This window comes from Triplophysa dalaica, chromosome 15 (genome assembly GCF_015846415.1).
Source record: "Triplophysa dalaica isolate WHDGS20190420 chromosome 15, ASM1584641v1, whole genome shotgun sequence".
NCBI lineage: Eukaryota > Metazoa > Chordata > Actinopteri > Cypriniformes > Nemacheilidae > Triplophysa > Triplophysa dalaica.
Genome location: NC_079556.1, coordinates 4,977,390 through 5,004,465, shown reverse-complemented (window position 1 = coordinate 5,004,465; position 27,076 = coordinate 4,977,390). Strand labels below are relative to the sequence as shown.

The 27,076-nt window shown below is 38.3% G+C and overlaps 2 protein-coding genes across 4 annotated transcripts in view; one reads left to right on the top strand and one right to left on the bottom strand.

Annotated features, from left to right (window-relative positions):
* The window catches only part of rgs7a (regulator of G protein signaling 7a), a 42,349-nt gene extending 22,676 nt beyond the window's left edge, over positions 1-19,673 (bottom strand). The window contains exons 1-2 of one of the 2 annotated variants that reach the window (XR_008909095.1): positions 19,152-19,673; positions 18,444-18,566 (exon numbers count right to left, since the gene is read on the bottom strand). Coding sequence is in view for 1 of the 2 variants with exons in the window: in XM_056767274.1 (XP_056623252.1) it covers positions 18,444-18,521 (78 nt within the window). In the remaining variant the exon portion in view is untranslated. The remainder of the gene's footprint in view (positions 1-18,443; positions 18,567-19,151) is intronic. The other variant, XM_056767274.1, reaches the window with a different exon arrangement.
* Positions 19,674-19,978: 305 nt separating this feature from the next.
* Positions 19,979-27,076, top strand: reep3a (receptor accessory protein 3a). 2 transcript variants are annotated; one of them, XM_056767275.1, is made up of 8 exons: positions 19,979-20,328; positions 21,490-21,562; positions 22,557-22,633; positions 23,446-23,566; positions 24,011-24,124; positions 25,015-25,147; positions 25,485-25,621; positions 25,835-27,076. In XM_056767275.1, exons 1-8 carry the CDS (start codon positions 20,297-20,299, stop codon positions 25,907-25,909), a joined length of 762 nt encoding a protein of 253 aa, XP_056623253.1. In that variant the 5' UTR covers positions 19,979-20,296; the 3' UTR covers positions 25,910-27,076. The 2 variants fall into 2 exon arrangements, with proteins under 2 accessions (XP_056623253.1, XP_056623254.1); XM_056767276.1 differs by lacking the exons at positions 21,490-21,562; positions 22,557-22,633 and having other exon boundaries at positions 19,983-20,328.

Here is a 27,076-nt window from a genome sequence, read left to right as displayed (position 1 = left end):
ACACAAACACACACTCAGGGGCTTAAAGACTAACACATGCCTTACATTCACACATCATAAAAAAGGCCATACGTTCTGTCAGAGAAACACAAATGTGGGCAAAACAAACAAACACGCAATATCAAACGGGTAGGAGGATATTAATTCAGTGTTAAACTTGCCTGCGAGATAAAACCAGACTGTTTATGTGACCCTGATCTTTCCAATGCGACGGAGGATCGTGCCACACAACCCTTTCGTTCGCACACACAGACGCATCCTTGCACACACAAGTGCTCATTCCCCTTTCTAAACGCACACGATATTTAAAACCGGTTTTTAGTCAAATACTTCTTAAAGCTGAAGAGCAGTCTCCATTATGCATAAATCATATTTAGTAAGCTAATGCTTCACCCACACACACACAGCTTGAGGATGCCCTTTAAAGGGGGGTACGGTATAACTCCCTCCCACTCTCTCTCACACACACACACACTTTCAGTGTAGCTTTTACTAACAGCACTCTCCACTTTGTGTTCTTTAAATTGTAACCAGGAAAATATTAAGGTTCCACAAAAAGTACTGCAGTAACATGCATAACAAAATCCTAGGGTATTACCATCACTGTAATATTGTTCTGCTCGTTTTGTATTTACAGTGCCCTGTTAAAGGGATAGTTTACCCGAAAAATATTTAATCATTTACTGTTATTCTAGACCTGTATTACTTTGTTTCTTCTGCAGAACATAAATGGAGATATTTTAAAGAACGGCGTTAACCAAACAACACTGACCCCCATTGTATGGACTCAAAACCACTGAGATTTTTCTCAAAATATCTTCCAAAGAGGAAAAACTCATACAGGGATTGAAGGATATGATGATGGTAAATAAAATAATGACTAAATGTTGATTTTGGAGTGAACTATCCCTTTAACACAAGCACTCACTTACAGTAACTGGAGAAAAATGGAGTAGAATCCAACAGAGATACAACCATCAACAATTGTTACTCTTTTTCAATTTATCCCTTTATTTTTTGTTTTCGCATATTGTCTTATTTCCGCTGCATCAGTGATATATCACAGTAGTACTTAAACCATTCGGTGCTGCCTGCACAGTAGAGAACTGCAGTAAATCCTGCCCCAGCCTCAATCTAACAATTGGATGTGTCAAAATATATATATGCTGTATAAAACAGGTTTTATGTAATATGCTGAGCTAAAATAATATTCATCTATGGGGGTGGAACCACGTGCTAAGGAATTAAGGCAGAGATCAGACAGACTTGAAGGGCGGCCCTATTCATCTCGCATTCTCTTTTTGCATATTTTTTGGGTACGGGAGATAGCGGGTTTGCATGCGTCTGCGCTTGCATGCGTGTGTTTGTGTGTGTCTGTTTCTATGAGAGCACGTGTGGGTGGGATTTCAGTGGGTGTTCTGACTCAGCGGTGGAAAAATACGATTCTGCAGAAAATGAATCCGACCGCCCACCTGCTGCTTTACACCAAACACTGTCATATATACACTTATGTACATATTAACTGAACGCACACTGGGTAAGAAGCTTAATAAATTTGTCGCATGATATTTCGCTTTGGTTTAAATTCACTGGACCATTGTACCTTTAAAACGAGACAAATAAGACCTATACACTGCACAAAATATTTCTCGCTTAATATTTTTGCATTGTTTTGCAGTACATACATCCAAAAAAAATTAAATGAAGATACATTTTCTTCAGAAGAAAAACAAGCCACAGGTTCAAGTGCAGCCGAGGGATAACGGAATATAGTAATTTAACTTCAATAGCGCTCTCAATATGGATATTTATCTTAAACTAACGCATCGATTTGCTTCAGATGACCTGTGTTAAGACCTCGGAGCTGTGTCGAGCCGTTCTTCGATCGATGAGTGTACTTTTTAGAGCATCAAAAAATGACCCCCCATTCACTCCCATTCTTCCGCTTTGATACATGGTATTATAACTCCGACAGTATTATTCTTCAGGACGAAAGTCATAATCAGACAGGATGCCTTGAGGGTTAGTAAAACATGAGAAATTTAGTTATGCCTGTGAAACATTGCTTTAAAGATTAATCGCGATTAATCGCATCCAGAATTAAAGTTTGTGTTTACACAATATGTGTCTGTGTACTAAGCATATTTATTTTGCATTCATAAACACATACACATACAATATTCCTTAAATATATACATGCAGATATTTTCTTTATATATCATTTAAATACATAATAAATATTTATTGATGAATTTTATACTGTATTTTTCCTAAATACTATATGCATGTATGTTAATGCAATTTTTTTTGTGCATGCCTGGTATAAGTTTGTTGCCAACTTATACCAGGAAATTCCTCTTCAGAGTAACCTAGGGTTAAGTGCCTTTTTCAACAGTACACTCCTGGTTGCTTGTGGTTCGGTTCTTGCGATGATCAAGCCAACAACCTTTCGGTTACCGGCGCTGAGCTTTAATCGCTAGACCAAAGCACCTCCACCTATGACGCACCTCAGCACTTGAGCTAACAGCTCTGAGGTCTGAAGGTGGAAAGAAAGCCGAGATTATAGACCTGCAGCACAATGTAATGAAACAAACATAACACCATGCTTTATAACGTCATATGGGAGTACTAATTTAACACAACAGCTGTCCTCTACAATAAAACGTTCAAATGGAAGGAGAGAAGAGAGAGAGAGCTGCAAACGTGAAAGAGTGATTAGCAGAAAAAATGTCCTTATGAAAAGCAAGTGTGAATCTGGACTATTTTTAGCCCAAAATCTCTGTCCCCCTGTGTCTACATGTGTGTCCTGAATAACAACAAGGCATTCAGAGACATCACTCTTATCCACCGGATATCATTGTTATCATCCATCTTCCTGGGCCAGCAGAGATTTATAACGACAATAAACATGTCTGTATGCTTTTTTTATATTATATAGGAAATTCTGTCAAGGCATTAGCCACATATTCAACATGTTAGCATTATTAAACCATGGCAGTTATGGAACAAAGACCTTGGCCACTCATTGTTACAGGAAAAGAAGCACTATTACTTTTCAACAAGCGCTGTATGAAAGCAGGGACCCGGTGGAAAGAATACAAATGATCTGCTCTGGGCTGTAGGCCGTAACTGAAGTGTTTAATGACACAACGTTGCAGCTTATTAAACACTATGACCATCTACTGGCCTTGAAACAAATCCTTCGTGCACGTTTAGTAAAGCCACACAATGCGTGACTGCAGCACAAAAGCATACAAATTAACAGACCTCAAAGTATTCAAATACGCTTTTGTGATTTTCTAGATACGCTCCCTGTGATTATTTTGAGCCACACAGACACTTACTGAATGTTTATGGAGTACATGCTATGTGAATATCATTAAAATGCATCTGTACCTTTTACTTTTAAAGTACAACTGTACTTTACAACTGTTACTTTTTATTTCTTTTACAGTGATTTTTCTCGCATGATTTTTTTGAATCAGTAAAGTACAGATTCTTAAAGACTAACTCAATTGACAAATTCTGGTGTCATCTAGATATGACTTTTTTTCTTCAGTTAAACGAAATCAGAGTTTTTATATTAAATAACATCCTGACTCCATCCATCATACAACTAATCGATAAGACTTTAATGGGTCTTCTGATGCGAAACGATAAGTCTGTGAGAGATTAATATTTTGAGTTTATTTAGCAATCCCTACATTGTGTAAATATTGTAAACAGACCTCATTCTCATCTCATTGTCTTGTGATTAGTTGCTGTGTTTTGTTATGAATCAAATGTCTGAAGGTGTTAAGTATCGATGTGCCTTGGATACATTGAATTATGAGAGAATTTTTGGTAAAATATTTATTTAATTGGCATGTAAAACATCCTAATGGAAAAATATCTTAGTTGTTGGAAAATTGCACACTACTTTTTTGCTCTTCGCATGTAAAAAAATAGATAGTAGACATAATAGTGTACACAACACGAAGACCCTCATGGGGGCTTCCATGTTGAGATCACATGATCTGTCAAATATTACATCTTGCATTACTCCAACCAACTCAACATGGCATGCTTTCGCTCATGAAACAAATAATCCTGGCCTTCTGCATATAATGCATTATACCATACCATCTAACTATCATCTTCTAACCTTTTATCAATAAATCAAAGCAAACCTGTCGTTCAACAAAAGTGCCAAAGACATAGAATAAAAAAGTCCGGAACAAGCTGGTCGAGAGAAAAGGTGCAGTTATGGTCCATCCGTCCGTGTCCGTGCACCTGCATGATGTAATTTTGCGTCTGTTTGAGCACACAAACTTATTTGTACTGCGCATGTGTCGAACTCGGATGTCCACTCTTAATCCGTGATGAGAAAGATCAAGAACCTGTGCGGACGCATTTGTGTGCGAGACGGACGCGGAAATGGAAAGTCAAGTATACCTGGGGCTTAAGCTAGCGCAAATCGAGATATACATAGGGGAAAAAAAAGGTGATGAGATTTCCTAAGGTTATTCTGGAATCCACATCGTAGAACAAGAGGTATTACGGCAGACAGGCAAATCTTTGGGGATATTTACATGCCTCTACACTACAGACAGGGAAACAGGAAGAAAGTGCAGGTCTATAGAGGTGATGAAACTTTAGTACAATCAATTGAAGCAATAAGCACTCCCCTGCCTCTCTCCTCCACGGTCTGTTTGGCCTTCTTTCGCAAGCTCTATCTAGAGGCTCACACGGTTATGTATAGGACGCCGTTCATTGCGATGTTGAGAAAGGGACACTCAAAGCAACATAATCAAATATTGAAAAAGCCCTTTTACACTTCTTGCATGGCACGATAGTTGTCACTGTCAATAGGTGTTTAAATTCAAGGGCTGAATGTTAATTTATGTGTTGCCCTTTCAACGGAGTTAATACATAAATATGGCTTAAAAGTTGCTGGTTTATTTTGTAGTCACCCCAAATTTCATATATCTGAATCTGAACAGCAAACCCACCTGTCAATAAAGGTATCATAGTGTGAGAGATGTCAATCACAAACTCTTCTGACATCATTAATAAAAGAGAGATTCAACTAAAATGTATATGCTATTACATCTGGCCCTGTTGACATCAATGCATATTTTAAATAAGCAGACTTTGGAAAAGTCACGCATGCCTTTAGAACACAAGTCGTCTCCAGTTTACACCCCGTCAATACTAGAGACAAAATCCTGTGACCTGAAATGTTTTTTTCAATAGACAAAATCCCCCCAGTGAAGTCTTGGAAAAGCAAAGCAGCAAAGCATTGAGGTTAGCGGCAGGCAAATTAAGAGTCGACCCGATGAGTCGATTCATGCAAATTTTAAGATCCACACATCATGCGCACCTGTAGCTTCCATTGATCATTGCATTCAATCTGAGTAGACGGATAGATTTCTTCTGCCCGCATCTGAAGATATCATTACAACGCAGCAGTGACAAGAACAGGCAGACACACTGTGTTTACTGTAGGGACATGAGACAAAACATAAGGCAAAAACATCCTAAAGTGAATGTAGCCTGAATGTGCCTTGGACCACTTTCACGTCTCATTGGAAACAGTTATTGCTGGAGGTAACGACATTTCAACCCAATGGTGTTAAATGCTCTTTTGAGAAATTCAAAGCTTATCAAAACTGTACCATTGGCTGAAAGATGTCTTTATAGTTTTATATCTTGATCCTAATTCGACATCCCTTTTAACAATTTAACCATTGAATTACATTAATTTGTGTATTATAAATTATACATAACATAAGGCAACAAATAAACATTACTTTTTAATAGCTTATGTAGAAATTTTTGTTGAAATAAACACCAATTTTTGGTAGTGTAACACAACATTGATAGCATAATTTATAAAATTTTATGTACAAACTATAAGGAAATGTGCTATAATATCGCATGCGCCTGACCCAAAGTTAACTTCCAGTCTGTGTTTGTTTATTGGTCTGGTAGGTAAATTGTAAAACAATTGTATTGAATAAGTGATTTGTTGAATTTTGTTTTATGTTAATTGAGTAATAAATAAACACTTAATTGAGAATAATTGATTATTAAATAAACAATTTGTGGGTCCTGTAACTTTATGGAACATTACTGCAGTATTGCGGTCTCAAGTCGAAATATGGGAAAGGCAAGTTTAGCCAAGAAACGGTTTCTTTAGCTTGTTATGAGAAATAATCGGCAGCAACTCTATTCGTTTCAGATGTGTAACGGAAGTTATCTTTGGGCAAGCATGCGCAGTAACGTTTGTTATGTTGGTGCTTTGAAATTGTGTATATTGTAGTCATCCAACTGGCTTCTGCATATAATCCGAATCCGGACCTTTGCTTCATTCCATCCAGACCAGCCTAATAAATAATTTAATACTTTTGACTATTTTAGTTGTTTAAATTGAGTCACGCGTCTTCACAACAACCACATTACATGCGCTTACAGGAACATTTATGAAATTGATCTTGTGCAGCTATATCCTCAAATATCGTTATCTAGTTCCAAAAGCACTTCATTTGAACCCTTTCCCGCCTCGTGCGTGCTGCTTAGCTGCTGCTGCCAAGGAAGTCCAGCAGACACGTGCTTATTTTAACAACAGTAGTGCAGACACGCAAAGCAGGTAAATGGAAACACAACAGTAAACAAAGTGCAACAAAAATTCAAGCATTTGTATCCGTCAATATGTTTAATCTTTGCTATACGTCTCCAAACTTTCAACCAGATTTGTGATATTTTATTAACCATAACGTTTTTTTCTTCGTTTAGCATTAGCATTATTGATCAGCATTTGAAGTGCATCCAGAAAGTATTCACAACCACTTTTTCCACATTTTATTATGCTACAGACTTATTCCAAAAGGATTAAGTTCATTATTTTCCTCAAAACACTTAAAACAATACCCCATAATGACAACGTGAATGTAGTTTGTTTGAAATCTTTGCAAATGTATTAAAAAAAAAAACGAAAAAAAAACCACATGTATATAAGTATCCCAAACCTAAAGTCACAGGTGCGAAAGCAAATCATACTAGAAATTAACAAATTAATACGAATTAGCCACCTCATAAAATAGTTAAAAATTACCGTGAAAATGCGATATTTGATGTTAATTGCAGATTTATATAAAAAGCACAATTTCGTAAGAATGAGATTTCACAGCAGGCGGGGGTACCAGGCGTGACGGTCACAGTTGCGTCTGCTTGAGCCAAACATTTACATAGAAAAGGTACCATTTATCCTCTGTCTCTGTTGTTTCGTGCCTGTGTCAGGACATGGTGCAATGTGACAGGCATTTTTGATGAGGCAAAACAAACATGCCTTAGGGTCCAGTGGAGTAGGAGTTTGACAGCCTTAGAATTTGACACAACACTGAACTAGAAAAGAAATGTACGTCTTGTGCTGCCTGCAACTTAACATGCCTGTCCCCAGCCATCATCCAAGGCGATGTTGATTCATCGCTGCTGTAAAACGATTGAATACTCTCCCATAACCTGACATTAAAAGGTGCACGGAGACATCAACAGTGAAATTAATTAATCCAAACCCCAGTCAACGGTGCAATAACATGCTAACTGCCTTCCACCCTCAAGAGTGTATTGTGGCAGTGAGTCACTCCATCTCTTGCCTGATAACTCATCTTTTCTTCCTGTTAAATCGAAAACACAGAAGGACGTGATCACAGACAGAATCTCAGTATGCTGAAGAGAACATGGTGACGCGCCAATGAAACAACAGAGGGGGAGAGAGAAATGAGGTTAAGAATTTCATAACTTGGAGGAAGAGATGATGGCGAGAAAGATGGAAAAAGGCACACTGTTCCAGGGAAAGGAAACAGGATGAGCGTGGAAATGATGAAGAACAAGGTTAATGGATATGGACTCACAATGTCAATACGTCTGTCTCTCTTTCTTTTTATATCATCATCACTTTGCTTTTAATGCTTAAAGATACAGTAAAAATACCTGACAGTCAGCTAAAACGGTGGTACACTTGACTATAACACAAGAGATGTAGTGAGTATGCAGGGAAGTCCTCTATAAACAATATCAATTTCCTGTTACTTGACACTTTACTGTCCGAGCACAGGCTCATTAAAAGCCTATTAATATAATCTAAAAGAGGAAAGTCACTGAGGAAAATCAATGCATTTTCACTGATATATTAACAGATTTCTGATGTTTAATATCTGCCTGCAGTCGATCCCTTAAAGGGGTCATATGGCGCGAATACATGTTTTTCTGTGTCTTTGGTGTGTTTTAAGTGGTCATGCACGTATTCGACTCATGAAATTGCAAACATTAAAGTGTCAGAAGAAAAGATGCATTCTATCGACAAGGGAATGCTCACCCAGACCTGGCTGAAACGCCTCGTGTAACAGCACACCCACAAATCTACGTCAGTTCGTGGTGTGACCGCCCAAATGTATACGCAAATAAGGTGGCTGTACCTATTAGTACAATTGCTTTGGAACCTGCTGTTCCAAATATGGTAAGAGGTGTTTTACTTTTCCATCACACACTTGCAGATTCAACCAATCACTACACACTGGGTATCTGGCCAATCATAGCACACCTTGCTTTTCAGAGCGATGAGCTTTGTAAAAAATCTGCGAGGCAGGGAAAAGAGGAGACATAAACATGCACGATATGTGGAAATACCGCGTTTTTGAACCTTAAATCGTGAATACACATTCCATTACATCTAAAACAAACGATAATATTTGTTTTAGGCGTGTCATATGACCCCTTTAAAACTCATTTTTGATCATCAAAATTTCCTTTTTAAACCTTTTTCCTGTGAACATGATTCATGTTTTAAAATACTCTGATTGTAACTCTTGCTTCACTATGATCCTGGCTACACTAGTGCGTTTTCATTTGAAAACTCAGTTTTGGTTTCCCAAGCGTTTACCAAACGCTTCCCATACACACTGAAACGTCTGAAAACTCTTACATCAATGTACTGCGCATGAGTAAAACCCAAGACACATCAGCATGTTTCATTTTTGTTAGGAGATAATTTACTTTCTGAATTATTATGTCGCGGCAATGTAGAGCAAAGAAACCTATTTTTTAATAGATGGACAATCTACCTTAGAGATGAGTCTCCTTCAACAGCCCTTAACACAAGACTATAAAGCTGCAAAAGCGAAAGTGAAACTTAAAGAAATACTTCACCCAAAAATAAAATTCAGTCATCATTTACTCACCTTCGAGTAAGATTACAAATGTGTAAACATTTCTTTGTTCTGATGAACACAAAGAAATATATTTGGAATAATGCTTGTAACCAAAAAGATCTCAACACCCATTGACTACCACAGTAGGAAAATTTACTTCATATTTTTTTTGGTTCTGATGGTTATTTACTCTGTATTAAAGCACACGTGCCCCCATTTCATTTGCCCCCGTCAGCTAATGACCGAGAGAGAGAAGACGATAGGCTAACGGTACTGAAGTTTATATATCTACATCAAAAAGTCAAAATCTGCCATAAATATTCCCCGCCTACGTTTTTCTAGGACTGCCGCGAAAACTTCCTTCTCCTCCACCAAACACTGTCACTCGTTTGTGATGCGTGTGCATCATATCTAGAACCTGTTCTCTACGTTGTGAAACTAAGTCTGTCTTATTTAAAAGGAAGAACTTCTGAGGAAACAATGGTTACAATTCATTTTTCAAACGACACCAAAGAAGTAAAATCCAAGGGTTTTACTGTGAGCACGTCATTTCACAGAAGATTGCTTCAATAATCTTGCCGTGTTCACTGCAAAATATGTTAAACGAGTATCCTTGAAAGATGGGGCTATATCAATTTTATTTGCACCTGTTAGCTCCACCAAATCACAACCTGTAAGTGTGACTATTGATTTTTGTCTTAACTAGCTAGTGTATTTAACACGTTAACATGTACGCTATTTCTGGGGTATTACAGTTTGTAATTTAAGTGTTCAATCTATTATCATCTATCTATTATCTACTATCGTCTTCGGATGTTTCTTCGTCAGACTCGGGCTTAAACTGGTAAGCTTAAATCTCTATCTATAGATTGTATATAATATCCAACCACCTGTAAACCGTAATCCAGTAATGATGATAGGCATTCCATTTGCGACACATGATGAACACAATTGGCCAATCACAGCACACTCCTGTAATGATGATAGCCGTTCCATTTGCGGCACATGCTGAACGCATTTGACACGCATTGCTGAATAACAATAGACTACCCCAATGGACCAGTCACATGACACTAGTCTAGCTGATAGGAGCGGATTAGACGGATGAATTGTGGAACGATTCATAAGAATAACTGTCTATTATTACGACATAATAGTGTTTTTACACCTTCTATGTACATAAACTTGTTGTTGGACACTCCATAAACCAAAGTAGGACCTTAAAAATCCAATGTTACTTACTCATTAAAATTTAGGAAAATACACCAAATAGCGTCTTTATTTTCTTTTTTAATTATTTTAGCAATATTTTTATACATGTATTTATCATACAGCACCTTATATGTACTGAAGAACTGATCAGTGTGTCTGTGTTCAGTTTGGCTGCATGTGCGTGTAATCATTTTATGTCATCGAAAAACAAATGGCGGCCTCCTTAGGTTAAAATAAGTTAAGGGATTTTTTAAGAAAGGAAAATATTTGATGTGTTTCTAACGACATATGCTAGTTGTGTGAGGCTATTATAACTATTAAGCCACACATCTCTCTAAACCCTGGGTTTTATTTTTAACAGGTTTCCTGAATATTTCCCCAACTAGCCATTGGTCAGACGAACGGATAGTCCTCCTCCAAATGACACCATTTGTTAAGTCAAAGTTGGACTGGTCCTTGACAAACATGGACACCATACATGGACACGCTGAGTCATACCTGGAGAAACAACATTTTTGTTCTCCACTGATCATAAACTACTAACATCGGCTAATTAATGTAAACATTGCATGTTTTTACTCCACAAATAATGCAGTTCCCCTGTGTAGTTGAATATTTTTCAATTTCTTCCATTTTTCATACCCGTTGACTTAAAGTAGCAAGGTCAGGGATGCTGAAACAGAGTAATGTTGTATAAGCACTTTAAACAGTGTTTATAGTGGAAATCAACAACTAATGTTTCATTTAAAGCTATCTTATCACATTAGGCTGGGAGAGGAGGAGGACTTCACAATCACTTCGGATTTAAGGTTGTTACTACGTGCTCTTCCAGGTTGTGTTATTTCCAAATCCACATTTCTGCAGTCCTCCTTAGGATGCTTATGTTATCAACACATTATTGGTGGGTTCGAATTTCCATTACTACGAGAATGTCAGTTGTGAATCAAGGATGTCGATCTCAGCGTGTGGGGATGAACAGAGAGCTTTTCAACAGATAGTATAAAATGATTAGAGGCAGTCATGAAAGCGAGATCAGTCGGAAAAACATGAACGAAGAGCAAGGGAGAGGAGGTGACGGGAGACTTCCGTTTCATATAAGAGCTTTAATATGTGAAAACTGGATAGAATGTATTTTTTGAAAGTGATAAGGAAGAAATGGAAAAGTGGGGGGGGGGTCATACATTGGATACATGCGTGTTCAGGCCAATGAGGTTTTTTAAACAGTGGAGAACAAACAGTATGTTATGTAACGGTGCTGAACTAAAACATGAGGATATGAGAATGTAATATGCTGCGTAAACTGGAAAGACCCTAAGAGAATCATTTTTTTTTCATTTCATGTGATGGATGAATCAATTGTTTGTGAGTTGCTTAAATTATTCCCTGTTGTGGATAACTCACTGCAGGTCTTCTTTCAACCATACACGTAGTGTGACCCGCTTAGTGTACTACAGTCTGTGATACCCTTACACAAATTAAATGACACCTTAGGGTCCAATTTACTTTACTTATAGACATGTCTTTCCAGCCATTGTGTGCAGATGTCACAGTGAACATATAATTAAACTAAAACTCTCTTTATGTGTAAATAACAGAGTAAGCTCATCCATAATGCTTAAAGTCACCTTGAAACAGAAGTTGCGATTAACTTTTTTTTTTCGTATCGAGACGTATAGCCGAGTCAAACGGCTTCTGAAATTAGAAGAAGATGTAGGGCAGGACTTTATTTTGTCCTTCCCTTTTTGATTGATTTATTGTAAGTTGGGCCTGGATGGGAGGGCTAAAAATGCCTGGTCATTATAGTCCTACCTCTTCCTTGTTGCTTATGTCATGTGGTAAGAGTTGTTGTTGAGAGTGATATAGGAGCTAAGTGTTTATGATTAAAGATTACATGTGCATTTTTTTTTAAATGGTGTGCACTTATAAATCAATTATAAAAATCACTGCAACACATAGAATTTTCCCGTTTGATTCATGGTGGACGGGGGGCACGGTGGCTTAGTGGTTAGCACGTTCGCCTCACACCTCCAGAGTTGGGGGTTCGATTCCCGCTTCCGACTTGTGTGTGTGGAGTTTGCATGTTCTCCCCGTGCCTCGGGGGTTTCCTCCGGGTACTCCGGTTTCCTCCCCCGGTCCAAAGACATGCATGGTAGGTTGATTGGCATCTCTGGAAAAATTGTCCGTAGGGTGTGAGTGCGTGAGTGAATGAGTGAGTGTGTGTGCCCTGCGATGGGTTGGCACTCCATCCAGGGTGTATCCTGCCTTGATGCCCGATGACTCCTGAGATAGGCACAGGATCCCCGTGACCCGAGGTAGTTCGGATAAAGCGGTAGAAAATGGATGGATGGATGGATGGATGGATTTCATGGTGACTTTAATGGATCCCAATTACAGTACATAAAATGGCAAAATATTCCCTATAAAAATAGTTGTAAAGGGAGATCATTTACTAACACTAAATGTGTCTGATTTACAATGTACGTATTTTGTAGATCAATATTAAAATAATAATGATAAATATAAAAGTATCCTATTTGCAAATACTGAAATCTTTTCCATGCAGCTCCCAGAATCCTTTGCTGTCGATGATTAAAAAAAGATCCTGAATAATTTTCTTTCATCAGAGCCGTGATGTGTTTAAAAATTCAGAACTACTTCAAAACTAGAAATTTGACATTTTTCTTATTCTAATTTTCTCTCCCTTTTGTCTTCACTTTCCAGGGTTGAATGATTTTCACTTCAGATGAAGCTTCTGTAAATGGAGTCTGATAAAAAATTACCACTTTTAGTGAAGCACTATTGGCTGACACTCTTATCAAAATAACACTGGTTTTACATGGACAGAAAGATGTACGGGCTTATCCCTACTGTGCTACAAGCACACACGTAGACAATGATCTAATCCTTCTCAGCATCCAATGCATACAAGGTAACCCAAACAATTCCGTACAAACAACAACACAGATCTATATAATCAATAATACAGATCCATATACATTGTTGTGCTGACGAACATGATGGGCATTAACACGATGGGCATGAAGCCCAACCAATTACATGTCAAGCGCCCATAATTGGGGTGTTGTGGTCATCTGTGTCAAAACAAACAGCTATGCATATCAGCTATACAAAGTATAGACTTATGCATCTACAGGTGCGGAAGATACTCGCTCAGTAACTCCCACAATGCTTTCAGGGTGTCTATTTCTGTAGAGTAAGCTTAAAGTATGTACAGCGATTATCTTTAATGTGGTTTAAAATGGTTTGCAATACAAATTAGATAATAAATTCATTGCATAATATATATGCATGATTACAGTGATTTGCAAATGCCCAAAGTGTAGCCTAGTTGCTTAGCCACAATCAAAGTGTGCTTTCATTGAACATCTATATGAGGCATGAACATGTATAGAGATATGCAGTGATGCCATTTAAGTCCCAAATCGAACAGAATCATGAGTTTCTAAATAAAACAGATTTCACAAATTAATCTCATCTCAATCCAAGAACATGTGGCCTTTCAATAGGATAACATGCAGATCTTCCACAAACTACATCGGGGTAAAAATCGTAGCATGACATTTCTCCAAGCAGGCGATTTCAAAGTCCGACAGTAATTGTCTTGAAATTTATTGAAGGTGCTGGATTTATTAGAAAAGCAGAGCTTTGATGGATGTAGTCGTGACGGTTTAGAGGGAATAAATTAAGGGAGGGAACCTCTCAACTGTCGTTGGTGATTAGTTTCGCATTCGCCGTGAAAAGGTCTTTAGACTCCTAGCAGACTTAAACCCTCTCCAAGAAGATGCATCTTAAAATTGACCACTTTTAAAGCACCACAGCTATAAATATTTAACGACCCAAAAAATGAGCAATAAAATACGTGTTGTGATGGCGTGCAAATGGTGTCTACCGTATTTTCACATTAATGTGACTTAGAGACTTTTCAATACAGCATGCTCCGGTCCTTAAAAACGACTTAAAGAAGTGTTTCACATACTCTACTTGCCTGTCCTTTCAGTTTGCAAACGAAAACATATGTCATACTTAAAGCGTCAACACATCTAAAATAGTCACAAGACAATTCCTCATTTCCATCTCATTTCCCACTTCAACCCCCACTAATAGCACATATGTTAGCACTCTCAAACCACGCTGATGTAACAGCCGGAAGACAGGCATACTGAGCGAAGCGTTAAGATAGGGTGCGTCATATGAGTCTCTCACCGATGGCAACCCCACTCAGGGTCATGAACCACCGATGAAGGATGAGCTGTTCCTCGCATCAAGAATAAAAGGATGGAAAAAGATGAGACACATGATTGAGTCGAACCTCTCTTACAAAGCCGCCAAAACATTTTAGCTGCGGTTCTTCTTTGGCCAAGAAGCTCCAGCAGTCGCTCAACATAGTATGTACAGCGTGATAAAAAGAGGCATGCTGGTCTGGATATGAATTATGCATGAGAAGGCAGAAGCCGAGATGGTTGTGTTGGAACAGATTGGTGTCTCCATCATCCGAAAGAGATTTTATATTCACCAGCAGCAGTTTGTGTGACTGAGCATTTTTAACACAGTGTGATAGCTGATGGTGTGATGAAAAAAGTCTAAACCTTCAAAAGAGGACTGCAATCTCTGAGCATCTCCTAATGGTAGGAATTTATGCAGCCCCTAGGCTATAAACAACAGCAGATGTGCAAAGGAATACCTATATATGTGCAAGTGCGTGTATACACAAAATATATTTTGAAATCAAATTAATGGTGAACAAAAAACTAAACACATTCCAGATTTTCTTTTACTATTACAAAGCTCTAAAAACATACAACATTGTTTTGCACATATAATCACAATGTAGCTTTTCGAATATGATATACTCTCATTTCTAGAGTCAAACCAGCCAACATACAAACGTGTGTATATATGTCACATACATTTATCTGGTTGGGTGTGGCAGTCCCATGAGTGTGTATATATGTGGATGCCTATATGTGTACCTGTATGATCAGACAATTCTACATGTCTATTCTTAGAGGTTTTGCTTGTGTGAAACTTGCCGCTATGTTGCTAGGGTGAATTGAAGGGGCTGCTAGATGGGAAACAGCAGACGAGCAACAGCAAGTGATGCCAGCTTTCGAAAGCACCACTAATACTAGCCAACATGAATTCATCAAATAAATCTGATTTTTGGTCGAAGCCAGTGGCTCTCAAACTTTATCGTTGTATGGCCCCCTTTGTGTAGGGTGTATTGCTTTGTGGCCCCCCAAATAAAGTAGTTAGAATTTGAATTAAACCAAAAACATATAATGTTATACAACACCAATTCTTTTGGTTGGTTGTCTTATTTTTCTGATGTTATGTTGCCGAAAAATAATATGATTCATTTCATTATTTCATAAAACGACACTGTGGCCCCCCTGGATCAATATTGGGCCCCCCTGGGGACAACGGCCGCCAGTTTGAGAACCACTGTTCTAATTGCTACCTGTCTTCATGTTTTGATGTGCAATATAAGGAATACAGTATAAAAATAAGAACTGTGGCTAACAAACTGAAGGTTTTATTTCGGGCAGACGTGGCACTACAGTACATAAGACACCAGGTACAGTTACTCATTTATAATTCCCTTTCTTCCTCTCGTCTGTCAATCTATCTCCCTCTTGCTCTCCCCCACAGTAACAATACATCTGCAAAGCTCGAGAATTTTCAGGTCTACTCTACCAAATACCAAGGGAGGTAAAACTGTCCTTGTCTACACGGTAGGGTTTTTATTTTATTACAGTGCTACGTCAGGTGTCAAGTGGGGAGGGGATGTATGGAGATTTACGACAGTAAAAACCTTAAATGTCATACAAGTTCCTTAATAAAGTAAAGAACATGTCAGTGTGTTTCCAAAGTGTGCAGTGTTCATTTTTTTTCATCATCTCGCACTGAAGTAGAAATGATTGGAAACAAATATCACAATCTTTCCCCTTTCTTATCAAAGGTTTTAAAAGTCCCATATGACTTTGGTTTAGATCTTATGTCTTAAATGGCTGATACATTGGACGATTATTACATTTTACAAGCTGGATTTAAAAACCTGTCAAACACAAGTTTACCATTTGAAACAAATCTTTCTTGCTCCCTCACTTCATCTCTACATAATCTGACCCCTAAAATCACTTTAATTGGTTAAGTACTGAGGTTGATTCAGGCCTATTAAATAAACTACTTTACTTTAATAAAAACCTATTTAGATGTTTAAGCATAAAATACATTATTATGCGTCAGGTTACCTGACAAAAATGTTTTTCACACAGCAATTCCCTACACATTAACTGCATACAGATAAGTGTAATGAAAATGTATCATGAGCTAAAGAATTAATGAGTCTGTTAGACAAGTGAAAATGATTCTCTGAAGGTTTTAACAAGTCTTTACGTTTACATTATTCACCTGTGTGCGAGAGCTGCCTTCCTGCTGTTTCACGGCGTGATGAATTTTTCAAAGCATCTTATGTGTGAAAACTGGTGACCACTCTTGTTCACACAAAGTCCACTTTATAATTTAACATTTCAAAGTCAATTTTACACTAAATTCATCATTATGTCTCCCTCTTTCTCTTCTCAAAAGAAATACATACTCACGGATGGGCAACCAAGCCTTGAAACTCCATCTGTTCTTACTAAAGTGGGTTACATTTATCCACCACACTCCTGAAATAACAACACCTATACATTAAACTCTCTATTTCATGCTTTTGAATAAACTGTTCAGGACTAGTTCGGTCAGTGCTTTTACTTATGTTGTTTCTGTAAGTATATTTATCATTTTATGTACTGTAATCTCGAAAGTTGCAACAAATCATTACAGCTTCGCTCTCCTTAGGATTTCTCATAAATGTATTCAGCTATTTAAGATCTTATACGTTTTAAACCTGTGTTGAGATGTGAAGGAAAGAGCCACATTCACAGTATCTCTGACTGCATCTAATAGCGTTTTTCTTCCCTGCGTCTCCACGGCGGAGCTCACCTAATAAGACTGAACCAGCATGAAAGAAATGTGAAAATCAACTGAAGGGTGAAGGGATGAATTGAAAGACGGCACAAAAAATACTCTTGAAGGAGAAATACTGCAGCCCCCGATAGAGGAATGATTCACTGTCTTCAGACTATATCTGACTGGCATGTTCTGACAACAAATTTCGGTTGCACCTGAGGGAACCGATTGAAATTGAACATGCTCGAGAGAAAAGGGAAGGCAAGCTGGTTCAGGACAGAGATGTGCTAGCTGTAATCACACCGGAGTTTGTGTCGATATCTAGCGCTGCCGATCCAGTGAGCAATTTCGGAGCCCATGTTCAATCAAAGAATCTGTTAGTTATACTTAAAAAAGTGTTTAAACCATTGTAATTTTGCTTGGAAAGACATGCATTACCACTACTTACTCTTAATCCTAATTATGGTTAAGGATTTCCATCAAACTTTTATCATTACAATTTTGCACAGACTAACATTGAAGGAGCTAGGGCTTTTATAACTCGGACCAAAAAGCAATCTTCCAGAACACCCTAGCAACCACCTACACAACCAAAGAAGCACCGCTCATATTTTCAGCAGAAAATGTGAAAATTTAGTTACGTATGCTTGACATAAAAAACCGAAATGATTAATTCATCGCAGGGAGCCACTCTAATATCTGATTCATAATCAGACCTCATTTAAACAGGCTACTAATTAATGACACAAAGACTGACCGTGATTGAAACTGTAATTTGCCACACAAGTCTTTGAATTACGTGATAATGGCTTCTTGAAAAATTCATGTTTCTTTCTGAGTCACCAAAGGGCGAATGGTAGAGTTAGTGGCTCTCAGCCACCATGACAGACTTTCGTGCTCCGTCAGCAACACAAACGTCTTTGACCCAAACACAGATGAGAAAATTAGCAATTAGGCACTGGAGCGGGAGAATAAGATTCACGGTCTTCTTTTCAGGTTTGGGTCATTTTTTTGTGAAACTTGTGAGGTGAGGCGTTCCACAACAAAAATATCAAAATGTCATACCTTTCTGTACACCAGCATGTTAGGGGAGTCATCAGTCTCTCCGTTGCTGTTTGAATGAAGGCTGTTGTTTTTCGCCATGGTCCTAAAATGCTGCCGAACAGCTATTCCAGTGGATCTTTAAACCTGAAGGAGAATAACAGGTCATTCAAACCTGTAGCAGCATAAGTGCACCTCATGTCTAAATGGAGAAAGAATAAAATGATTGTCTAATTTGATTGACAACTGTGTTGTCTAATTCGTATATGCTTAACCAACTTAGTCTTTGAATACACAAGTGCATTACAGTCATCTTAAAATTAATCAGCTGTATATGGATTTTCCTTCCAATAGTAATATGATCACAAATTGCTCCACGAACACATTACAGATGACAGTAAAAAACGTCCAAGTTGCTCTCAGTTGGATGGTGGGACAACATTTACCCGCAACCACTGTACCACCTCGCGCTTCATCCTTATGTCATGTATTCCAACGCTGTACGGTGTGTCAATGTGGATTCGCTGTCATACATTATTTCAACCCGCTACAAAAGCAAGCACGATGTCAATTTCGTTCCACCATAATGCACAGACAATGCACAGTCTTGCACAGACACCCGATCCTTCAGAACCACAGACAGCTCCTCTGGCGGAACTGCAGCCCATGCACGAGACCTGCTATCACCAATAAAATGCACAACCCTCAAGCATCACATCTTTTCATCCTCACCTCAAACACGCCCCGTCTCCACTGAAAGATGGATCCGCGATCCCGGAGTGGATCAAGTTCGTCAGCTTTCGGACGTATGATTCATTGGAAATATTAGTGATGCTTTGGTTGATGCTGAAGCGTCACAGCGCGCAGTGATTCTGCTGAAGGACGGGGCACGCGCCGACGACAAGGGCACGCGCATCCAACCTTGAACCAATCCTGGACCCCGCACGAAGCGGAGGGTGTGCGTTTTTCTCTGTATTTGGCATGTTTGTTCTGTACGTGGTTCTTTTACTTATCAATTATTATCTACAGACAGACAAGACATAACATCAATGGCTGCACACTATTGTGTAGTAAAGTAGCCTAAAATCGGCTTGTTTATATGTACAGACAATATTGGTGGTGAACTCTAAATTCATAACAGGCAGTTTTGCACAAACTTCAGTATTATGTGCTATTCCTCTCGGGATCAAAGACAAGCCCAAACACGTCTGCCAGGCCCGGCTCGATCATTCAGAAATAGTTTGTGTTCCTGTGTAAAACGTCACGCTTGAAATTTAAACTATGTTTTTTCAATACAAACAGAGTAGAGCGTCGCGTTTAAAACGATACCCAACCACCAATAATCAATATCCATACATCCTAAAACAAACAAATTGTACACTTGAAATATTAACTGTTTTATTATATATCGGTTTTTCCCAGTATGCAAACAGACTGATAACGTGTGCACGACGTTGCTCCGCCCTGTGACCCTGTTTACAGAAGAGACTGTTGGAATCAGTGGTCCAATCAATGAACACGAAAGGCGGGACAAGCTAGCGGCGACGTCCAATCAGCGGCCAGATGAAGAATCGTTTAGAAGTGACTTCGTTCCTATTCCGAAAAGGATATGCGACGAAGAGGACAACAAAACACAAGTTTTTAACGCACGGGGTAGCGATGTAGTGACAAAACAGCCGAAAACAGTATTCATCTGTTACATAATTATGTTATCGAGAACATTGCTGGACACCAGGAAGCAAGTGTTGGAAACAGGAGCTCGGTTGCTGTGTTGTAGTTGGAGAAGTGAGGCAGAAGTTATAAGTTCGTAACTTATGTGTTTATAAATCTGAATAGGACCGGTTACTCTTCAATTGTAAAGTGCAACAGGTTGGAAGATGGTATCGTGGATTATATCTAGATCCATTGTGTGAGTATTTTTTTCTAGAAAAACTAACGTTTCTGGAACTGCTTTTGCATACATTAATACAACTTCTTTGTGTTTTGTTCAAACGGATCAACTATACTGTATGCATCTGTACAACTGCTGTAACGAATACACAAAATGCAGGGTCAAAATATAAATAAATGATTCAAAATAATAAAAACTGACGTCATTCTTGCAATGCATGGTGGAGTGGATTGAGGAAAGGCATGGTGTTTGGGGCTGGAGATCCGGTTTAGTCAAGGTCTCTGTCTGCTAGAGAGGAACTGCTGTTTTCCTGCTGCTCTATAATATAGGTGTGTCTCTCACTTTGTGGAAAAGGTCAGCGCAGGAAAGGACATTTTGTTCCTCATTCCTTTAGGTGATTTGTGCTGTGAGTTTGGTTATCTTTACTGTGGTCTGCTGCTGAAAAATAGGGTCTGTGCTTGAATACAAATACACCCGTTTAGTAGTTATTTGTAGGCTCCAAAGTCTAAAGATCTCAGATGTGTTTCTCTTTTGTTTTACTGTATATTGAAGGATTATTCTGCCAACAAGGCCTTGTTGTGTACGGAGCTCCCTCTCTCTCTGTCCTATTCTTTTCTCTCTTTCTCATGTGCTCCCGCAACCAACAGCGTAATAGGAAATGCATGACTAAACCATTGTGACTCTAACCTTGTTCATCTGACATGCTCATCTGGCTCTGTTTATGATGACTTGGATTATACTGTACAGAGCCAGTATTAAAGTTTAACTGTTTAAAGTTCCAGGAAAAGTTATTTTTCTTTGTATGGTTGAGATGTTTAGAGGAGAGAGTTGGTTATGTAATAAATGGAATTCATCCAATGGTCCTTCAACACACACACACACCCATGGTTGCACAAATCTTTAGACGGTATCAGGCAGAGCTGTCGTTCCCATAGCTACTCGAAAATGCACGGGCGAGGAAAAGAGAGGCCAGAAACAGTGAAGGTCATGGTATTCCTGTGTGTATGGGGTTAGGTGAGGTATTTAGCATCTCCCTTAAGAACAGGATGAATTACTTTTATATCTTGTCAGATGAGTCTCAAGCATATATTTGATATTAAAATAATTCATTGGCAAAATGTAAAAAAGTTGTATTAAACTTGCTTTGTTTATAATAATGAAACATGCGTTTTCATACAGTCTTGTGTTTGGAACGCTGTACCCTGCGTACTTCTCCTTTAAGGCGGTCAAATCCAAGAACGTCAAAGAATATGTGAGTATTCAATTCATTCATGTGCTTTATTTTGACCAAACAAACTCAATCTGTACTATCCATTATAAATAGATAGTTCATCCAAAAGTGAGGAAGGATATTTGAAAGAATGTTTGTAAACTAACAGTTCTGGGTCCTATTGACTTCCATAGAAGGAAGAACTGCTATGCTAGTCAATGGTAACCCAGAACATAGTTTCCCACATTCTTCAAAATAGGGCTGCACGATCAGTCATATTTTAATCGCGATGACGGTTTATACTTCTCACAATTATCTGAGCGTCATCGTGGTAAGCGTTCTTTATGTTTTAAAATCAAGTACAAAACTCCCAAAAAGGTCAAAAAATCATCGCAAAGTTTGTATCTTTTAAACTGCCACTTTACAGGAAATAAATAAAAAAATTGCTGCATTGGTACAATTTAATACTTTTTTACAAAACCCAAAGCACAGACATACATGAAGGGTGACGGATAATAACGATTTATAAAAGAACAAGAAATAAAAAATGGAGTTGCAAGGTTTCATTTCGAAGGTCACAGAATGTCAATTTTTTTATGATTGATTGCGTGCTTTGAAATACGGTGTTGAAGTTCAACGGCTGCAGATTATGACAAAATAATCGTTTACCCATGATCGTGAAGCCCTACTTCAAATAATTTTATACAGTTTTGAAAGTATTTAGGGGCGAGTAAATGATGAGATAATTTTCATCCCTGTAATAAAGAAGTCCAGATGTACTGTCTTGTCTAATCCAGGTTACACTTACTACTAGTTGACATAAGTTTTCTGTAAATAAAGCCTTGTTTGTTTAGCAATCAAATACTGTTACTGTATTCTAGCTAGTGCCCTTATTTTGGTCTATGGCTACCTCTTGCAATAAACATTGTGGCTGTACCAAGGTACAACAGTATTATCAGATGGAGACACTGTGATGGTACTGTTTGGAGATATTTATGTTTCTTTCTATAACTTTCACATTTTTGTGGTTTGACAGGTACGATGGATGATGTACTGGATTGTGTTTGCTCTTTATACGGTAGTGGAGACCATCACAGATCTTTCTTTAGCATGGTATACACAAACACACACACACACACATGTTAGGTTTCGGTACATTGTGGGAACTTTCCATAGGCGTAATGATTTTGACTTTACTATCATTGTGGGGACATTTGGACCCCACATAATAAAAACAAGTAAACACACACACACACACACACACACACAATGAAAGAGACAAATGAATAATTGGTATTAGATTGCATGGAGTTATTGTGCTTTAAGTGGTTTTGCCAACATTTTGTCATTCCTCTCATTGTACATGTGGCTTTTAATTGTCTGGCCATTGTGGTGCATGAAAAGGCTTTTTATCTGCTGTTGCAGATTTTGGGCTGTTTATTTTCCTCTAGACAACTTAAAGGAACCAGTCTCTTAGGCTTAGTTTCATTTCATCTTAGTTCATCTGCATTTCATTGGTTTTTTTGACATTTAAAAATATCAGCTCAGTTTATTTTGCTTGCTATGCTTTGGTGACTGGCTTGATGGAGATTGCGGTACAGTATCATCGGTTTGCAAATTTTGATGCCAAACCCACATCCTAACTACAGCCCGTGGCTCAATAGGTACATCAACAAGGCCATGGGTTCAAATGAGGGAACATATAGACAGATTTAAAAACATCCAGTTGCAGTGTTAGTTGCTCTTATAAAAGCATGTAGAACAATGCATACTTGTAAACATTATGAGATGTATTGTGCAATATTGGCTAGGGCCCAGGGCTGGTCATTTATTGTCCTATTGATGTTCCAGAAGCTGGTATCGTAAATCCAAACTAAGTTTTTGCTTTAAACCAGCTGTAAATTGGCTGCACTTTATCTTTTTAGGTTTCCACTTTACTACGAGCTGAAAGTGGCTTTCGTCATCTGGTTGCTGTCCCCTTACACCAGAGGAGCCAGCCTCATCTACAGGAAGTTTCTACACCCTATGCTGGCATCCAAGGAAAGGGTAATGACCTAAAAACTATAACACATCAATATATTTTTACAGCTCTGGTTGGGTGTGAAAAGGTGTCGACGGGGTATAAAACAATGCCATGCTGGAACTTCTTGTGAAAGTCCAGATAGTCAACGATTACATAAATGACGTTAAGGTGACACAGAACTAAGATTTTGTCACGTTTAACTTCTTTGTCGAAGAAGATAGCAAACATATAAAACGCTCTGTAGAGCGGTTTGTCTGTTTAGGGTTACTGTAGAAGTAACATGGTGAATTTCATGTAAGGGGACCCACGGTGTATGTAATTAGAAATAGCTCATTCTTGGCTAAATAACGCTTCATTATTTAAGGTCTTTATACACCTCTGAAGACATAGTTATGTATATTATATAGCATTTCTTACCCCCCCAGACTGTTTGTCGTCAATCTTAGACATTGTTACTGTTATTCCAGGATATTGATGATTATTTAGTCCAAGCCAAAGAGAAGAGCTACGAGACCATGGTGAATTTCGGCCGTCAGGGTCTCACTATCGCGGCCACTGCTGCTGTCTCTGCCGCAGTTAAGGTATCTCACACATACACGCTCATGCATTCTTTATACAGGTCAACGAGTTGGGCATGTGAGCTTAGTTACCTAAGCTGATGTTGACAGCTGACTGCTTCCATTCTGTGTAGACAGAGAATATATGTGTTGATACTGTAATTTACAGTAAGTTTCAACATGACCCTCTTCTATCCTCTCATCTGCTCTGTTAAAATCTAATTTGCCATCTCTACATGCCTGCTTTCTAAAGACCACATTCTCTGGCACTATTCTGTGTTTGATTCGTTTTATTAGGGGTGCTTGCTAAGGCCATTGCTCACACTTAAGGGAATTTGAACAAACGCCTAATACTGAGTATAGACTCCTCCTGCCCAGTTTGTGCTACAGATATAACTGATAGCTAAAATTTGTATATTTTTTGACGTAGACGTAAGAACAATATCAATAGACCACAATATCAGAGGCTTTTGACTTGGACCCCCCAGAACATTAACAAACCCCTAAAACAATGACCTATATAGCAATTCTGTAGCAATCACTAGGAACACCTTGGCAACCGCATAGCAAGCCTTGACATTTAGCCACAACACCCTAGAACGACAGCAATGTTTGCATGGGCAAGCACCAGTCACCAGCACAGAAAGGCTAGTTTAAAATCAGCCTTCTCTTTCTGTCTACATGCCAAACTATTCTACAGTAGTAGTCACTGTATCTGTCTCAGGTAACTTGTTTCTCTCGGCTTATTGTTGTGTTGATCCGTTTAACCAATCTTTGACACACAGGCCATTATTAACTAGTTGCTACCTGTGCTTTTGTGGCCTTTGGTAGATTGATTTCAATCTTGAATTGAGTATATCGAGTGCAGTATGTATAATGTAGTGTGACAACTGATCACATGACTTATTCTACAGGGACAAGGTGCCATCAGCGAGCGTCTGAGGAGTTTTAGTATTCCTGACCTGACGCAGATCCCCTCCGACCAATCAACATTCGCCAACCCTGGTCGACGAGCCATAAATCCTGCTAACCTGAGATCTGGTTCTGGTGAGGTTGCACGCTTGTGGCATACGGAATCAACTGAACAAAAACAATTTTTTAACCGAAGTCCATCTTTCTTAAAGAAGGATTGTAAGACCTCAAGGACATATAAAGCCAAGTGGAGAAAGGCTAATCGACTTTTAGCAGTAACATTATTTTGTCCCCCTCTAGCGGTTAAAGAAGGAAAACAGGATTTTTGACAGTAAACTGATGCAGAGAAGACAAATGAAAAATAATTCAGATTTCTAGATGTAATACATTTTTACAGATTGTACTGTATGTTCAAGCAGTCCTGCTTTTAGGGTTTGGTACCTATTAAGAATTTGTGTTTCTGCTTTACCAGAGCCATATAAACAAGAAGGGGAGGGGCATGAGGAGGAAACAGATGGAGTATTCTCAGATGATGAGGCGTCGGTGCAGAAGGGTCTGCGTAGATCTCAGAGTGTGAAAATCACACGTGCCAAAGCGGCACGCAAAGAGGTATTTTTGTGCAAGAGCACTTTTTGGATGCTTTTTGGAACATTTTTAAATCATTCTGGTAAAATCAAACTTGAAATCTGTACATCAATTGCCTCCAATCATGAAAGAAAATTGATCACAGAAGATACAGAAATCATTTATATTTAGGGTAAGGATTATTATATATGTACATATTAACATCTACGTTTACATTAATGTTTTTCTCTTTTAAAGCCAAGGTACGGGTCTTTAAAGCTGAAACCCAGAAGGAGGCCATTGATTACATCATCCACATTTGACCATACTTGATCTTCCGCTGCACGACAACAGGGGGGATAAGCATTACATCAACCACCGTCTGCAGTAAAAAACTCATTTAAAAGCCGCAGAAGTTTTATCATAAACGATCAGCCAGCATTTCTGCAAGTTAATGCTGTTTCAAAGCAACACTAAACCCAAGATTTTAACACACCGATATCATAATGACATTTAGAGTCATTCATTTGCTAGAAGCTTTAATCCAAAGTGACTCACAAATGAGAAGCAGAAACCATCATTTGTTAGTTTCTTTTGAGTTTAATTTTCTTTTAAAGATTAAATTAGTTAAAAAAACCAAAGCCTAATAAGAGAACAAAAAATGGCCGACACGTTTTTTATGAATTTGTAAAAAGTGCAAGCTGTAATAAGAATGTACTTAAAATCTCCAAGGATCGGAGGGCATGCAGTCGTACAATAACTTCACCTTTACCTGCTTCTGAAGAAACAGCATCATATTACACAAAGCCAGTGTTACAGTAGTACAGATATCTCTGCTGTTCTCGCTCTCCCTCCACAGGGGCAGATGTCAAGGTCAGTGGTAACTGTAGAGTTTGCTTTTCAGCTTGTATTCACAATAATGAAATGAAATTTGGAATCAAGTTATGTTAAGATTTAACAACTCCAGAAAGCCGACAGAGCTTGGTATACTATTATTATTATTATTATTATTATTATTATTGCATAGGCATTTCTACTTCTTAATGTTTACATTTTGTTTTTTGCTTGACGTTTGAGTCTTAAACTGCATGAAATGATATCCATTTATTTGTAAGATTGTCTATAAGGTCTTAAAAGTATTTTAAACTCTCCAAATACATTTTTTAATTTTGAATGTTTTAGGATTGTTTGTGAATGCATTTTGTGCAATTTCTAAGTTTTTTTTCTGAATTTAGCTTCTAGTTTTTGCTGCCTTTCCTAACACTGATGCAGAACTTTACCAAAGCATGAAAGGAGAGTAAATTCGATGTTACACTTAAAGTGAATTAAACACCTTTGGTTTGTTCCCATGTAAAGAGTGGGGATTCCTTGTCCATTTTTGGTTTGCATTTCATTCCTCTAGTAATTGTGTGGGAAAAGTCTGTTTTGAAAAGATGTTTTGTTGGAAGACAGCCTGTCAAGAAGAGGATACGCTCTTAAAAATAAAGGTCTCTAAAAGTA